At 35.0% G+C, this 18,950-nt stretch overlaps 1 protein-coding gene across 1 annotated transcript in view; it reads left to right on the forward strand.

Moving 5' to 3' along the window:
* Positions 1 to 4,901: 4,901 nt before the first annotated feature.
* LRRC63 (leucine rich repeat containing 63) overlaps positions 4,902 to 18,950 on the forward strand; it is a 127,751-nt gene continuing 113,702 nt past the window's right edge. Inside the window, 3 exon segments of the mRNA XM_036249811.1 lie at positions 4,902 to 4,911; positions 13,712 to 14,392; positions 14,841 to 14,909. Of these exon segments, the coding sequence (XP_036105704.1) occupies positions 4,902 to 4,911; positions 13,712 to 14,392; positions 14,841 to 14,909 (760 nt within the window).

An 18,950-nucleotide genomic window follows, 5' to 3' on the forward strand; every position in this document is an offset into this window, starting at 1 on the left:
CTCATAAAATGAGATCGGAAGTGTTTTGTCTTCTAGGATTCTTGGAATAGTTTGAGGAGAATGGGTATTAGATCTTTGAATGTTCGGTAAAACTCCCTCATAAAGTCATCCGGGCCTGGGCTTTTGTTTGCTGGGAGTTTTTAAATTACATCTTCAATTTTCTTTGTTGTTACTGGTCTGTTCAAGTTTTTTATTTCTTCCTGGTTCAGTTTTGGGAGGATGTGTGTTTCTAGAAATTTGTCCATTTCTCCTAGATTGTCCAACTTTTTGGTGTATAATTGTTCATAGTATGATTTGATGATCCTTTGTATTTCTGTAGTGTCAGTTGTTACTTTTCCTCTTTTATTTCTGATTTTGTTTATTTGGTTTTTTTCTTTTTGTTTTTTGGTGTGTCTGGCTAAAGGTCTAAAGGTCCATCAAACTTGTTTATCTTTTCCGAAAACCAACTTTTATTTCATTGATGTTTTGAATTGTTTTCTTGGTCTCTATGTCATTTATTTCTGCTCTCACCTTTACTATATTCTTCCTCCTACTAGCTCTGTTTTTTCTTTTTTGTTTGCTTTCTAGTTCTTTAGGTTGTAGGGTTTGAAAGTCAATTAGGAATTTTTGTTGTGTCTTGAGTAGGCCTGTAGTGCAATGAACTTTCCTCTCAGGACTGCTTTCTTTGTGTCCCATAGATTCTGTGGTGTTGTGTGTTCATTTTCATTGGTTTCCAGGAAGTTTTTAATTTCTTTCTTGATCTCCTTAGTAACCCATTTGTTGTTTAATAACATACTACTTAGCCTCCAAGTGGTTGAATGTTATTGTGTGTAAGATTCATGCCATTGTGATCTGAGAAGATGCTTGATATGATTTCAGTCTTCTTGAATTTGTAGAGACTTGCTTTGTGTCCTAACATGTAGTCTATCTTTAAGAATGTCCCATGTGCACTTGAGAGGAATGTATATTCTGCAGCTTTGGGGTGAAATGTTCTGTAAATATCAATGAAGTCCAACTGATCTAGTTCATCTTATAAGGACTCTATGTCCATGTTAATTTTTTTTGTCTAGAAGATCTATCATGTGGTGTCAGTGGCATGTTAAAGTCACCTACTATGATTGTATTGCTATTTATCTCTTCCTTGAAGTCCTCCAGAAGTTTTAAAGTATATTTTGGTGCTCCTGTATTAGGTGCATATATGTTTACCAGGGTTATATCCTCTTGTTGGATTGATCCTTTTAATATTATGTAGTGACCTTCTCTGTCTCTTATTATGGCCCTCGTTTTGAAGTCTATCTTGTCAGATATGAATTTTTCTATACCAGCTTTTTTTTCCATTTCCATTTGCTTGGAATAATTTTTTTCATCCCTTCACTTTTTACCCTGTGTGAGTCTTTTGTTATGAGGTAGGTCTCTTGTAGTCAGCATATATAAGGGTCATGTTCTCTTATCTAATCAGCTACCCTATGTCTTTTGATTAGAGCTTTTAAGCCATTTACATTTAAGGTAATTATTGATAGATAGTTATTAGTTGCCATTTAAATTTTATGCCTGTGTTGTTGTTGTTGTTGTTGTTGTTGTTCTTCTTCTTCTTCTTCTTCTTCTTCTTCTCTCTCTCTCTCTCTCTTTCTGTGTGTGTGTCTCTCTCTCTTTCTTCTTCTTATAATAGTCTTCTCAGCATTTCTTGCAGTGCTGGTTTGGTGGTGGTAAATTCCTACAGCTTTTTTTTTTTTTTTTTTTTTTTTTATCTGTGAAGCTCTTTATTTCTCCTTCAATTTTGAATGATAGCCTTACTGGATAGACTAGTCTTGGATTCAGACCCTTGCCTTGCATTCATTACTTTGTATACTTCATGCCACTCCCTTCTGGCCTGCAGCATTTCTATTGAGAAATCAGCTGACACTCTAATAGGAGCTCCCTTGTAGGTAACTTTCTGTCTCTCTCTTGCTTCCTTTAAGATTCTTTCTTTGTCTTTAATGTTTGCCATTTTGATTGTGATGTTTCTAGTTGTAGGTATTTTTGGGTTCATCTTGTTTGGGACTCTGTGTTTCCTGGACTTGTGTGAGTTTTTCCCTCAGCAAATTAGGGAAGTTTTCTGTCATTATTTCTTCAAACAGGTTCTCTGTTCCTCTCTCTGATTCTTCTCCTTCTCATACCCCTATAATTCTAATGTTTTTATGTTTTGTATTATCCCAAAGCTCCCTTAAACTTTCCTCCTCTTTTATATCCCCCCCCCCCATTTGCTGCTCTATTTGGGTGTTTTTTTTTCTACCTTGTCTCCTAACTCAGTGATTCGATCTTCAACTTCTTCTAATCTACTATTGGGATCTTCTGAAGTATTCTTCTTATCAACTATGTCATTGTTTATTTCCATTTGATATTTATTCATAGTTTCTACCTCTTTATGCTGATGTAGTTTCCACTGAGCTCTTTATAGTTTTTATTAAGTTGCTTTTGGTTCTCACTAAATTGTTTAAACACCCTTAAAATAATTTCTTTGAATTCTTTATCTGACAAATTGCTTGTTTTTATTTCATGTAGTTTTTGTTCTGGTGATTCCTCCTTTTCTTCCATTTGGGTGTTGTTTATTTGTCTCACCATTTTAGCAATCTGGTAGTTCTAAACCTGGTGAGGGATTTTGGGATGTGTAGGCTGGTCAGTGTGGATCAAATAAGGCTGCTGTGTCTTCCAGACTGTTTTAGTGTCTGGCACCTCTTATCTGTTGTGGGTCCTAGAAGATTGACAACTAGTGGCTGGAATTAGTCTGTCATGGTAGGCACTGAAGGGGTGTGTGAGAACCACTGGTGCCCTACTGGAGTGTGTGGGTCCATCTGGTGTGCTGCGGGGTGCACTGCTATCTGGTGGGGCTCAGCTTCTTATCAGTCACTGTTGAATGCTGCTGCGAGTGAGTGTCAGTTCCTGGTTTGTGCTGCTACTGCTGCTGCTATTACCAGGGGGTGCTCTCAGCTCCCAATCCTCTGCTGCTGTTGGAGGCTGAGGATGCTCAGCTTCCGGGACTTTGCTTCTGCTGCAGGAGGAGCTCCACTCCAAATCTACTGTTGCAGTGTCAGGGGCGTGTCTCAGCTGCCCAAGGCTTGCTGCTGCTTGGGCTGGTGCACTGCTCCTGAACAGCCTTTGTTGACGCTTCTGGGGATGGGCCTCAGCTGCTAATCTGTGCTGCTGCTGCCTGGGGATGGATGTTTGCTCCCCAGACTCTGCTGCTGGCGGTGTGTCTTGGCTCCTGAGCTTTAGCTGCTGTTGGGGGTGGGGCTCCACTCCTGCTCAGTCACTGCTACTGTGGGGGAAGGTGCTGGTCTCCCAAGCTGGCACTACTGCTACTGGGCATGTTGCTTTGCTTTGATCATGCTGCTGTTGTGGGGGTTGGTGTTTGGCTCTTGCTGGTTGCTGCTTTCTTGAGCAGGTACCTTAATAGCACTGCTCCTGTGCGCTGATCTGTGTGGACGCAGTGTCAACAGTGTGGTCCACTGGTCCAATGGTGCAAGGTGCACTGGTGGACTTAGGTCGCTCTGCCTCAGCCACTCCCTGCTGCCTCCTCCCAGAGATCAGGGATCTTCCAAAATGGTGGGGCCTTTTGGTGCACAGGGAGAAGCACTCTGACAAGCTGCTTACACAGTAGCCGGCTGTTCCCTGTCCACAGTACTGAAACCCTCTGCCCCACGTTTCTGCTCTGCTCGAGGTTGCTTGTCCACACTTAGGTCCACTCACCCTCTCTCTCACACTCGCTCACGCTCTCACACACTCCCCCTCACTCTGTTCCTGCCTGCCACCATCGTCAATTTATACTTTTAAAATATGCTTAGTCTATAACTTGATTACAATGTTCAATTATTACCTTTTGATCCATGGCTATTAAAGATGTTTAAGTCAACACATCTATACAAACACCAATTTCCTCTCTCACTTTCCTACCAACTTTTGTTATATCATTTCTACATTGTTATTTCTACATTTCTATAATTTTCCACATTTACAAAATGTTCTGTAATAGTAACACCACCAGTTCTATTGTTGTAGTTTTTCCGTGCATGTTTTTATTGAAATTTATGCTCTAGTATGGAGTTCCACACTATTGACATCTTGGACAGAATAACTGTTTTCAGTGTGGAGTGGCTCTTCTGTTTTTGGAACCTTGAAGATTCTATGATCTTGACTATTATTAATCCTATGTCTCCAAAAGATCTTGGCAGAATGCTCTTGCACAATATTTTTTGTATCAGTGAATTAATATATAAAATAACCAAAATGTAATTTATAAAAATGAATATTCAAACACAAATAAGACTTTGAAATAAATATCTATAATTTGCATACAATGCTGAATATCATAGGGAATTAATCTAGTCCATGCCTTTCAGGACCTTTCAAGACCATTAATTAAGTATTAAAGATGAGATGCACATGAAATAAGAACCTTAAATATCAGTACAAAGCAGCATAGAATTAATGTCCAATTAATAGTACAGATAGTAGTAGTTCATAGATGTGAGAAAGCACTGGTGCAGGAATGGAACTTGAACTAAGACTTGAGGAATTAGTAAAAGTAGAATGAAATATGTTTATAGAGGAGAACTATGTAGTTGTTGGTAGCCAAGAAGAATCCATTGGGAATGTAGAAATTTAACATACCAGAAATAAAAAACAAGTATGGGGAAATGTATGAAAAGATAAGGAAGTATGAAATTGAGAAGACATGATTTTCACTGGGAAGATTTTTCTAAGTACCACTTTCTTCTTTACCTCGTCAGAGTGCCTTCATTTTTGCTTCCACAGTATCCCATAGTTACCTCTATTGAGCACTTATCATTCTCTAGTATAACTGTTTACCTGCCTGGCTTCTATACTAAATTGTGAAATCTTTGATTGTATTAAGATTAGTTCTGTGTGATTATACCATTAGCACCATGGCACATGGTAGGTGTTAAATGTTTGTTGAATTAACAATAACAGTAAGTTTGGGTTGTATTAATACAAACAAATGATGGATTTCATAAAGTTTAAAGTAAATTTTGAAAGAAGAAAAATATTTAAATTGGTTTGTAAGAGAAGATATACTATATAATTTGATCATCATAATAAATAAAGTTATAAATGGGCAGTGTGGCCTTTGTAATTGTCAGTAATAATTGGAGTACCTAAGGGTTCTCAGGGGAAAGTAATAAGTCATCACATAGCAAGGTTAGAACAAATGGATCTAGTTCATACAGATTTTTTTTTAACCAAACTAAGAAATCTTAATTGTCATTAATTTGCTGGAAACACTATGATGCTATGTCAAAAAATCAAGGGGAAATTTAGGTTGATGTAGACTGGGATGATGGCAGTGAAAACCAGAAAGGAAAATCTGTTTGTTTTTTTTTTTAATCACAACTATGAAAGAAGGATAAAGTGCAGTAACCTGTGTGAATATACTTTATAAAACCACTCTATAGTTCTAAATGTTATAGTACTTGTAATACTTCTCACTTGGCCCACAATTATTTACTGACTGGCAGTAACCTGGAATGATATAAAATGCCCTAGAATGGGTGTCCAGGGATATGAATCTTGATCTTAGTTCCAAAACTATTGTGATGTATGGCTTTAGGAAGCCATTTAATCAATGGATCTCATCTTTCTATTCTGAAACAGCAGAACTTAATTAGATCACTGATTTTCAATGCTGTCTCTGCTCTAAACCAAATGATGATAGTACACAAAGCTGTCAGAACAATAGCTTACTTCTTCAGTGATTCTCATGGTGGAAAACAAAAGAGGCATGCCTTTGATGGGCTCATCTGTAGCTTGGATGTGACTGAGGAAAAAATCTGTGAGCTTGCAGATAGACCAATTAAAAATTCTCAAATGTTTTGAAATGCAAAAAATAAAAAGAATGAAAAAACAAACAGAAAAAAGCAGAATACTCAAGGCCTATAGGAAAGTTACAAAAGGTATAACATATGTATAATGACAATACCAGAGGAGATAAAAAAGTGAAGAGAACAAAAGAAATATTCTAAGTAATAATGGCTGAGAATATTCCAAAATTAATGACAGACCAAACTCCAGATTTAGAAAGCTCAGGGAACAACTACCAGGATAAATAACAAAACAAAACAATGGACACTTATGTATATTACATTCAAACCACAGAAAACTAAAGACAAAGAAAAAAATCTTTTTTTTTTTTTTTATCCTTACCTGAGGACATTTTTCCATTTTTTGTTCAGATAGAGTGGGAGGGAGAGAGAGGAACAGAGAGAGAGAAACATCGACGTGAAAGGGACACATCGAGTGGCTGCCACTCGCACAACCAACCAGGGCCGGGAACAAACTGCAACTGAGGTACACGCCCTTAGCGGGAACCAAACCCAGATCTCTCTGGACCACAGGCCGACGCTCTAACTGCTGAGCAAAACCGACCAGGGCACAAAGAAAAAAATCTTAAAAGAAGCTGGGGGTGGCAGTGGTGAATACCTACCTACAGAGAAAAAAGGATAAGAATTACATTGGATTCCTTGTCAGAAACTATGCAAGCAGGAAAAGAATAGAGTGAAATATTTAGTGTTGAAAGAAAAAACTCCTCCAAACTGGAATCTGTAAACAGTGAAATAATCCTTGAAAAATTAAGGAGAAATGAAGACCTTCTTAGACAAACAAAAGCTGTGAGACTTTGTTGCCAGTAGACCTATCTTGCAAAAAAATGTTTAAAATAAATTCTTTTTATATTAAAAGAAAGTAAGTTCCATCCCAAGTTTCAGCGCGCACACACACACACACACACACACTCACATTGAGACAGAAAATAACATAGGTCAGAAACTCACATCTACCTAAAAAAAAGGCAGCACTTCAGATAAGGACTAAGTAAAGGAAAATAAAAACTTTTACTTTTTAAAATTCTTACTTGATCTCATTGTTAACTGTTGGTTCTAAGCAATAAGAGCAACAATGTATTGGGTGATTTTAACATAAGAATATATGAAATGAATTATAACAATGTTTTAAGAATTGGGAGAGAGCAATTGAGAATAATCTGTTAAAAAATATCTGCAATACTCATTAAGTAGGATAGTGTTATTTGAAAGTGGACTTGGATTTGTTATAAATGTATATTGCAAAAGGAATCTTGTGGTAACAAAACAAAACAAACAAAAAAATTCATCACCAATAAACTCTAGGGCAACCACTTAAGAATGTTAAAAAAAATGTATAAAAAAAGCTCAAGAGAATGATTACCAATCCATGATAATTCTGTAGTATTTTAAGACAAAATTGAAGTTTTAAAATATTACTGAATTTTTTGATTCAGAAAATAAGTTCTGAAATAATAGCACAATGTTAGAATATTTTAAAAGAAGTATAATTGATATGCTAAGAGAGGAGAAAATCTGAGGAACTGAAGGAGAAAACTGAATCATAAAATGTTCAATCAAAACCAGAAAAGGCAAAAAAAATAAGGAAGATTAAAAAAAAGAAGAAGCAAAACAACTACAATGAATGAAATCTTTACAAATGTAGCAGCTATTAAGCCAAGAATGTCAACAATTCATTAAAATGTGAATGGTCTAAGTCCACCAGTTAAAAGACAAAAATGGTCAGAATAGATACAAAAACAAGACCCACTTATATGTTGTCTACAAGAAACTTACAATAAATATAAAAACACTGATAGATTAAAAGTAAAAGGATAGAGAAAGATATACCATACTAACACTTATCAAAAGAAAACTAGAGTTGATACTTGAAAACAAGAAAAATTATTAGGAATAAACAGGGGCAATACTTAATGATAAACGGATCAATTATCCAAGAAGACATAACAATCCTTAATTTATATGCACCTAAAAGAGAGAGTGAAAATATTTGAGTCAAAAATTGCTTGAACTGCTCTGGCCAGTTTGGCTCAGCGGTTAGAGCGTTGGCCCGCCGACCATTTGGTTCCTGCTAAGGCACATACCTCAGTTGCGGTTTGTCCCCACCCTGGTTGGGGTCGTGTGGGTAGCGACCACTCCATGTGTTTCTCTCACATTGATATTTCTCTCTCTCTCTTCCTCCCTCTCTCCTTCCCACTCTATCTGAAGATAAATGCAACCCCCCCCCAAAAAAAACCAACGCTGCTAGAACTGTAAGGTGAATAGAGAATTCCATTATTATAGTTGTAGACATCCACACCCTCTCTCAGTAATTGAGAGATCCAGCAGACAGAAAACCAGTAAGGATATAGTTGAACTGAAGAGCACCATCAATCAACTGGGTCCATTTGCCATTTATAGAATACTTCATTTAGCAGAAGAAAATGCATTCTTCTCAAACTCACATGGGATACTCACCAAGACAGACCACAATCTGAGTTATAAAAGAGCAGAAATCATATAATATTTGCTCTCAGAACACAATGGAATTAAACTAAAAATCATTAACAAGATGTCTGGAAAGGCAAAAATATTTGGAGATTAAACAACTCACTTAAATAACAAATGAGTCCAAGAAGTCACAAGAATATTTTTTAATGTTTTGAACTGAATGAAAATAAAACAACCTAAAATTTATGACATGCAGCAAAAACAGGGCTTAAAGGTTATGTATAGCATTGAATGCATATATTAGGAAAAGAAGATTGATCTAAATGAAATACTCTAAAAAGAAGAACAACATAAACCTAGAGCAAGCAGAAGAAAAGAAATAATAAAAATTAGAGGAGAGTTCAATGAAAATTAAAGGAAAAAAAACAGAAAAATCAATTGAAAAGAAAATCAATAAAACTAAAAGCTAGTTCTATAAAAAGATTAGTAAAATAATAAAACTCTAATCCAGCTAGTCAAGAAAACAGAGAGAGAGAGAAAACAAATTACTAATACCAGAAATGAAATAGGGTTCACAACTTCTGATTCCATGGACATTAAAAAGAAAATGAAAGAATACTATGAACAACTCTAGGTCCATACATTTGGCAATTTAGATGACATGGACAAATTCTTTGAAAGACATAAACTACCAAAGCTCACACAAGGAGAAATAGATAATCTAGTATAAATAATTTTTATTTTTATAAATTATCTATTATAATAGCTAGGCTTATATCTTTTAAAGAAAGAAAATTAGTAATTAATAACCTTCCAAAATAGAAATTAACAAGTTCAGATAGAATCACTGATGAATTTTACCAAACATTTAAAGAAGAAATTATATAAATTCTTTACAATGTCTTCCAGAAGATAGAAGTAGAGGGAATACTTTCTAAACAATTCTATGAGGATAGCATATCCTGATACCAGAAGCAAACAAAAACATTACAAGAAGAAAACAACTATAGACCCATATCTCTCATTAACATAGATGCAAAAATCTTCCACAAAATATTAGCCTTTTGAATCCAACAATGCATAAAAATAACTATACACTACAACCAAGTGGGATTTATTCTAGATATGCAAAACTGGTTCAGTATTCAAAAATTAATTAATGTAATTCATCACATTGATAGGCTAGAAAAGAAAAATCACATTATCAATAGATGCAGAGAAAGCATCTGTTAAAATCTAATATGTATTCATGAAGAAATTCAGCAAACTAGGAATGGAGGAGAACTTTCTCAATTTAGTAAGGAACATCTCCCCCAAATCCTACAGAAACCAGGTGCTTTTCCCCTAAAATCAGGATTATGGAAAGGATGTCTTCTCTTACCAATGCTATTCAACAACTGTACTAGAAAGTACTAGCTAATTCAATGAGAGAAGAAAATAAAATAAAAGGTGTACAGGTTAAAAAGAAAGAAATAGACTGTTGTTTTTTGTTCTATGTAGATAATCTCAAAGAATCAGCAAAAGAACTCCTGAAAATAATAAGCAATTCAAACAATGTTATAGGGTATAAGATTAATATATAAAAATTGCTTTCCTATATACCAACAACAAGAATTTGAAATTTAGAACACTACAATTTACATTAGTATTAAACACACTACAATTTATTTAGGCATGAATCTAACAATACAAGATGGAACAAAAGTAAGTTTACAATTGTTCATATGGAAACTAATATAATAATAAATAATAATACAAGAATAATCTCTGTGTTTTGCAAACTCACAACTGTAAACCTACTTCCACTCTGTATATGTGCAGGATTTATATGAGAAAATCTTAAACACTGTGATAAAAAATAAATAAAAGAAGATATAAAAGTAATGAAAAGATATTCCATGTTCATGAAAAGGTAGACTCAATATTAAGGTGTTTTTCTAAACTTGATTTATAGATTCAATACAATCCTGGTGAAAATAACAGAAAGTTACTTTGTGTACTTTGACAAAAATATTCCAAAGTTTACATATAGGAGCATAAGACCTAGAATAGCCAATACAACACTGAAGTAAATAAAGGAAGTGGGAAGACTTTATAGTAATACAACTACAGAAATCAAGGCAGTATTATATTGGAAAAAGAACAGACAAATGGATCAGTGGATGAGAATACAAAGCCAAAAAATAGACACATACAAATATAGACAACTGATCTTTGAAAAAGATCGAAGACAATTAAATGGATAAAGTATAGTTTTTTTCAATGAATGATACTGAAACAAGTTAAGTGGGCATTCATCTTCAAAAAAACAAAAACAAACCTAGACCAGACCTTACACTTTCACAAAAATTAACACAAAGGAATCATAAACCTAAATGTACTATGCAAAATTACAAAACTTCTAGAATATAACATAGGAAAAATCTAGAGTGACACTGGGTTTGACAATGACTTTTAGATATGATACCAGAAAAACAGTCCATGAAAGAAAAAATTGATGTTAGACTTTATTAAAATTTTTCTGAGAAAGATATTGTTAAAACAATAAGAAGACAAACAATGTTCTAAGAGAATGTATTTGAAGAATAAATATCTGATAAAGGACTTGTATTCAAATAAAGAAACTTAAATTCAACAATAAGAAAACAACCCAATCAAAAAGTGGGCTAAAGATCTGAACAAACACCTTACCAAAAAAGATATACAGAGGCCAAATAAGCAAATGAAATAATGCTCAACATCATATGTCATTAGGAAATTGTACATTAAAACAGCAATAAGATACCACTGCAGACCAAATAGAATAGGTAAAATCCAAAACACTGACCACACCAGATACTTGAGAGGAGCAAGAAGAACTTTCATTCATTGCTGGGGAGAAATGCAAAGTGGTACAATCACTTTTGAAGGCAGTTTGGTAGTTTTGTACAAAGCCAAACATACTCTTACCATACAGTCCAGCAATTGAACTCATAGATCTTTACTCAATTAAGATGAAAGCTTATGTCCACACAAAAAGCTCCAAACTGGAAGCAATTCAATAGCTAAATGGATAAACAAACTGTCCATGAGAGTTGGCCTTGTTTTGCCATATCTTTAGATACATTCACATAATGTAATTTTATTTAGAGATAAGAGAAAATGAGCTATCATGCCATATACAGACACAGAGGAAATTTAATTTTATATTGCAAATTAAAAGAAACCAGTTGAAAAGGTTACATACTGTAGGATTCCAACCAAATGGAATTCTGGTAGGGCAAAACTATGGAGACAATAAAAATCAGTGGTTGCCAGAGATTTGGGGAGAGGGGACAGGATAAGGATGACTAGATAAAGCACTGAGGACTTTTAAGGTGGTGAAATTATTTTGTCTTATATTGTAATGGTGGAGGCATAACATTATGTATTTCTCAAGACCTATAGAGCTGTACAACAAAAAGAGTGAACACTTTATGTAAAATATGGACTTTAATCATGCATCAACATTGATTCATTAACTGTAATAAGTGTACCACATTGATGACAGATGTTAATTGATGAAACATGTGCAATAAAAGGGGATGTATGATAACTATACTACCTTGATCAGCTTTTATATATATATAAAACTTTTTAAAAATAAAGTCTACTCACTTAGTAAAAATTTACGTAATAAATAAAGTGAAACAACAAACAACAGAGATGAGAGGAGAGGAAGTCAAACTAATGAGTGTAAACTACTTCCGTTTGCCATTGAAGAGGACAAATGTGGTGGAATTGTGGTGGTTGGAAGAAGTTCTAGAGTCTATTGAGGTTTTTGCTAAGTATTGTGTTTTTAATATTGGAGGGAGAAAAAATAAATTTGAAGATAGTGGTGAAATCATTTCATTTAATGAGCTCACTTTGATTAGTTCTATATAAGCAGAAAGCAAATATTCTTCTCCTGTTGCTGCCTTTGGAACTCACATAGCACACAGCCCTCTCCCAGGGCTTTCCTGTTCACTTTCATCTATTTGCCTTTTCTCATTTTCAGATAATAAGCAATTAGTCCAATCTAAATCAATACTTTCATCTAGTATGTAATGCAACCTGCTCATTCTCCCAGTTCAGATTAGGTCTGCCTTGATGGATGGGATATATACAAGTCAAAAAAATAATATACTTTTGTTGTTAGACAAAGCCAAGGCAAATAGAAGCATGAAGTTCTTCTACCTTGTTCTTTTACTTCCCAAGTCATAGTTTCTGGATCCTCAATAGGTGGGACTAGGAAACACAAAGAGTTAAGGAGTTAAGAATTAAGGTGAGAATCACATACCAATCTCTGCACACTCCTGAAATGCCAGGAAATACAGGCCAAGTAATTTCAAAGATCACCTTGCCTTATTCCAGTTTGGACACAACACTGAGTGAGCCTATACATTTTTGTCATTCTGTAGATATCTATAGATATCAGTAGGAGAGGTGGGTAGGAGAATGGTGAGATGTTATTCTCTCCTTGTGGCACATACTCCTGTTTTCTATAAATGGTTTTCTGATAATTCCCCCTCACGTGGATTACAGTGGTGGGAGGGAATTTTCTTCCTCCACCCACCACGGGGAGAGAGAGATCAAGGAAACACACAGCAATCCAATAGCACTAATCAGAAGAAATCCTTTCTCTGAACCCAGATCAAGCTCTAGCCATCTCTTATGTATATTCAACAGGTAGGTGAGAACTAGACTTGCTTGGGCCATCTCTTGGCAAGTAATACCTTATGAATCTATTATCTCCCCATTTAGAATGTAGAGGTCCTCATCATTTATTATATTCAACTGAGAAAATAGAAAACAAATGTCATTTAACATTCTGTCACATAGGAAAGAAAAAACATATTTGATGTAGTGAGATTCCTAAAAATGTGGGCTCAGTGTATTTCTGGACCTAAGAGAGAAAAGAATACTTTCTGTGTAACCTATATGAACTTATGGTACTGTGTACCCTATATCAGAATGTTATCATGTTCAAAAGACACATTGGTATGACATCTGGCACTGAAAAGAAATGTAATCTTTGCTCAAAGAGTTTCAAATAAGGAAGAGATGATGATGAAGAGTAAACATTCATCAAAATTATTTTATTCATTCATATTGCCAAAGTTTTATTGGCAACTGCTTAAACATCTCTTTTATAATCTACTCTTTTCTTTGTCAATTCTATTTTTTTCAAGATTAAGCTTCCTATCCTCATAAATCTAATACAGTTTATCCTCTTCACTTCTCCAATTATTTGTTCAAACTTTATCTTAGTTAAACAAAAGTCCTTATAGCTAAGTGAATATATACTACAGAAATAATTTTAGAAACTGAGAGAGGGGTGAGTAAATAAAAGTTTTCACTACTAAGATATTATAGGTTTGTCCCTGACACTTAAATGAATATAATCTAATGGTGCTATTTTTCTTTTTCAGTTTTAGCCAAGACTGATAAAATTGAGCCACCACATGAGAAGTTTGCTCAAGATGAAATCACTTTAATTGGAGGAAATAAAACGAGTTTTCCTGATGTTGTTTCAAGAAAGCAATTGCAAACCTCTGTCAACATCCAGAATATATCTCTCCATTATCAAGTACAAAGAAGAGTGGCTGCTATGTTAACACCTTACAGATCTTCTAAGAATGTTTATTGGAGCATTCCAGAGACTGCTGCTGGTTCCATAATTTTTCCCAGTTGGCCTTCAGCTTCCAGGCGAATTTTTGGGAAAGAAAGAAAACAAATGGAAAGATCAAGAAAACCAAAGGAAGAGCCATTGGAAATAAAAACAATTTCTGTTGATGACCCACTGAAAGGCATTCTGATTCTCTCCTCAGAGTTCTCCAAACCTTCACATGCCCCTTCCCCAGTTATCAGTCCCAAACTCAAAGAAGTTAGCCCTGAGTGTTGCACGGCCTATACTTTTAAGCATCCTCTGATAGATTTAAGTACAACAACGCCAAGTGCTATTCCAAGAATTATGCCTGTTCCAGCAAAAAAAAAGTCTGACCACTTACAACAAAATATGATGACGCTGCTAAGTATTAGTCATTTTTCTGGTACTGCTTTACTACCAGCACCAGTTTTACCAAGAAAACCCCAAAGACAGTCTGTAATAGGTACATCCATTCTGAACATGGTCCATAATATTGGGGTCAAGTAGAGAAAAGGGAAGAGAAAGTCATGCAAGCAAATGGTGCTCTCCCATTTGTAGAGTGTGATGATTGCTCTTTACCTATGCATTTAATGTATGGGCCAGAATGCAGTTCCAGAAGTCTAACCTTGCAGGTCTGCTAAGCTCAAACTTGGTGCTCCACCCAAATGGTGGTGGTAGGAACCAGGTAAGGGAGTTCAGAAAATATAATATAAATGAACAGTGAGAATGAACAATTATTCAGAAGGTAATCTAGATGAACTCTAGAAGTAGACTGTCAATGCTACTAGGCAGATTATCATGAATAATTACAATTAATTAAAAGATGAACAATTATAATGAAATCATTACAACCTCAACATGAATTTTTACAAATATCCAAAGGTTGTTCCACCTTTTTTCTTTTTTTCTAGAAACTCAGATAACAGAAAATGAAAATTCAGAAAGTGTTCCAAAGCAAGGCATGCCAACCCCATCTGAAGGTAAATGCTGAGTTGATGTCATTCTTTTATATACTGTAGGTCATATTATCTCTCTATAAAAGTATTGATGATTTTGTGTTTGTGTATATATGTATGATACATACATATGTTTCACCTCATGTTTAGTTCCTTAAGCTGTTTATTCAGCAACAATTTTTTAAGTATTGACTATAAACCAAACTTTCTACTGATGTTGGGAACATAAAAGCTGAAGTATTCTTAATCTGGGTGGGGCAGATAGACAAGCAATAATGAGAGTTAGCTACTTGCCATGTGCTAGTTACTGTTTTAACTTCATTATAGAACTATAAATTCTTTACACAGATAATGTGTTAAGTAAACAATTAACAATTACACAAAGAGAAAGAGAAAATAAATGAAAACTAACAGGAACAAACAGCAAGCAGTAGAAACATACCTACAGGAGTTCCAGGTACTAAAATTAACAGATACATATTTTAAATAATCCAGTGACTTCTGGTTCAGTACAAGATTGAATAGCTTGTATTAGACAAGCCCTGTCACCAAAATCACATCTTGAAACTTCCCCAAATATACGTGTATCTTTTGAAGGTACTGGAGATTAACCATTACAGAGAAGGCTAGAGTGACTATGATCCTTGAAATAAGGGAAGCATATGAGTTAATTGTACATTTACCTTGGCTTTTTGCAGAAGGACATTTATCAGTTTGGAGAAAAGAGCACAAGTAGAAAGTGGCAGTATTACCGGATTGAGGAGATAAGCAATCAGACTTTAGGATTGCTAAAATAGCTGGGACTTGAGGGGCAAAACCTCAGAGAGGAGACAATTGAATGCAAATATCTACGTACAAACTCCTTTAAGGGTGTTGGCTGATGTTTAAGTTGTGCACGTGCAGGTCAATAAAAGAAACACAGCTGAAAACATCAGCTGAGATGCTAAAAAACTGAGCATAGATTTTCAAAGTTGCACAGGAGACAGTTATTGATGTTCAAGCTCTGCCAAAGTGAAGGGGCCTTTGTAAACACCCTGGGCATTCATCTGAAGACTGAGAGAACCCATGTCTCAGGATTAAGAATGATATTCTAGGAGAAAGGACAAAATGAAAATAGATTACTCCTAATAAAGTTCAAAACCAATTATTGATAAATCAAAGTGATACATTCTGCCTAATCAAAGAAAACCTAACACTTGGTATAGAGAGAGAGCATTATCCAGTCCCTTTAAATTTTTATCTGCAATGTCAACATTAAATTAAAAATTCACAAGGCACCTTAGAAACAGGATAAAGTATCTGAAAAACCAATAGAAAAACCAAGCAATAGAAACAGGCCATAGATTCAAATATTGAATTTTTCAAACAAGGATTTAAAAATAACTATGATTACTATATTCAAGAAAATTTTTTTTAAGTTGGAGAATTTTCCCAAAGAACTAGAATTTTGTTTTAAAAATAAGTCATATAAAATTCTAGAACAAAGAAATAATAAAATGACTCAATGGATGTGTTTAATAGATTATATATGGAACACTTAAATCATAGAACTTTTGTTTTTCCTCCAGTTTTACTGAGGTATAAATTGACATATAACACTATAAATTTAAGGTGTACAACATAGTTTTTATACATACACCCAAGCTGGGGCAAAAATTCATTTATACACACACACACAGAGGCTGGGGCAAAAATTGGTTTACAGTTCCTATGAAAAAATAATACAATAATTAATAACTAAAAATACAAGAATAAACTCTGTTTCATGTGCTCACAACTATAAACCTACTTTTTCCCCACCCTTTGTAATGACCACAATCAGTTTAGTTAACACCCATCACTTCACATAGTTTTAATTTTTTTCTTGTGATGAGAACTTTTAAGATTTATTCTCTTAGCAACTTTCAAATATAGCAATAATGTACATTTCCGGGCTCACTGTTTCTGGTTAGCACCATCTGTGACATAAATTAACTGCTAGTCTGTTCCATGTCAAAAGTCTAAATCAGTCATGCTGCCATCTCTGATGTATTAAGTTTATTCCACTCCAGTAGTCCCCTCTTTGAAAAGTTTCAGTGAATTTAAGGGCCCTCAGATTCTCCAGAGATCTATCAGGAAATGTCTAACCACCTCCTCACCTAATCTTACTCCTTTGCATTCAAAATGCTTGAGCCCTGGCTGGTTTGGCTTAGTGGTTTAGACTGTTGGCCCGCAGACCAAGGAGTTGCAGGTTTGATTTAGGTTAAGGGCACATGCCTCAGTTATGGTTCAGTTCCCACCCTAGTCGGGGTCATGTGGGAGGCAACCAGTTGGTGTGTCTCTCTCACATCGATGTTTCTCTCTGTCTCTCCCTCACACTCTATCTGAAGATAAATGGAAAAATATCTTCAGGAGAGGGTTAAAAAATGCTTGAGCTTAGACCATGAGGGTAGGTGATCTGGGAGCACACCACAGAATTATATCTTAACTCATTCTTCTTTAATTCTTGCTCCATTTCCTATCCTAAAACAAGGAACCTCGATGTCATGTCATACAGCATCCTTCTTTATTCTGTGGTTAACTTTCACACCTATTGATCTAAAAAAGGCACATGGGCCTATTTTAGAAATTAAATACTGAACATTTTTTTTCCTAGTATACATTATTACCTCTCATTGAAGTAATAGTATAAAAATTACCAAGATTTTAAAATATGTTGCTACAAGTAATGCAGCAAGAATGGCTGGGAATGTAAAAAGTATTTAATACAATTTCAAAATATTTTCTTGCCACACTTGGGTGTATACTTGGACAGGCCTTTTTTTTTCTGTTTTAGAAAACAGAACATTTGTCTGTTGGTTTGTTTATTTATTTATTACATTTATTGAAGTGACAGTGATTAATATGATTATGTAAGTTTCAAGTGTATAATACTATAATTAACCTTCCTAATGCCATGACCCTTTAATACAGTTTCTCATGTTGTGGTGACCCCCAACCATAAAATTATTTTTGTTGCTACTTTATAACTATAATTTTGCTACTGTTATGTCTTAGGTGACCCCTGTGAAAGGGGGTCGCGACCCACAGGTTGAGAACCGCTGCTATAATACATTATCTGTATATTGCACTGTGTGCACATAACCCAAAGTGTAGTCTCCTCCCATCACCATATGTTTGTCCTCCTTCACCCCCTTTAACTTCCCTCTACCCCCTTTCCATCTAGTAACCACCAAAATATTTTTTGTGTCAGTGACTTTTTTTCCCCAGTTATTTGTTTTATTTGTTGCTTTATGTTATATATATCACATATGAGTTAAATCACATGATTTTTGGCCTTTTTTATCTGACTTATTTCACTTAGCATGATACTCTCAGTATTCATTTATGTTGTCTCAAATGGCAATATTTCATCTTATGGCTGATAGTATTTCATGATTTATATGTACCAAATCTTCTTTATCTAATAATCCATCTAAGCACATTTAGGTTGTTCCCACATATTTGTTACCATGAATAATGCTGCACTGAACAAAGGGGTCCATGTATCATCACACAATGTTTTCAATTTGTGGGGTGGGTATCCAGAAAGAGGGTTGCTAGGTCATATGGTAGCTCAAACCTTAATTTCTTTGAAGAACCTTTACACTGTTTTTCATCGCACCTGTACATTCTCACCAGCAATGTATGAGGGTTCTTTCTTCTCCACATCTTGTTATCTGCAACACTTGTTATCTCTAGTGTTGATAGTAGCTATTATAATACGTGTGTGGTGGTACCTCATTGTGGTTTAGATTTGAATTTACTTTATAGCTAATAAGTTAAGCATCTTCCCTTTTCTTTTTAAGTTTCCCTTTATTGTTAGTGTTATAGATGTCCCTTCTTTTTTCCCCATTGACACCTTCCTCCCTGTTCTTGCCCCCCCCCAACTCCTTCATCACACTGTTGTCTGTGTCCATTGGTTATACATATACATTTAATTATCTCTCTCCCCCCAACTCCCTTCCCTCTGAGGTTTGTCAGTCTGTTCCCTACTTCCATGTCTCTGGATCTATTTTGCTAATCAGGTTATTTTGTTCATGATAT

The sequence above is a fragment of the Molossus molossus genome, unplaced genomic scaffold (genome assembly GCF_014108415.1).
Source record: "Molossus molossus isolate mMolMol1 unplaced genomic scaffold, mMolMol1.p scaffold_m16_p_9, whole genome shotgun sequence".
Lineage (NCBI taxonomy): Eukaryota > Metazoa > Chordata > Mammalia > Chiroptera > Molossidae > Molossus > Molossus molossus.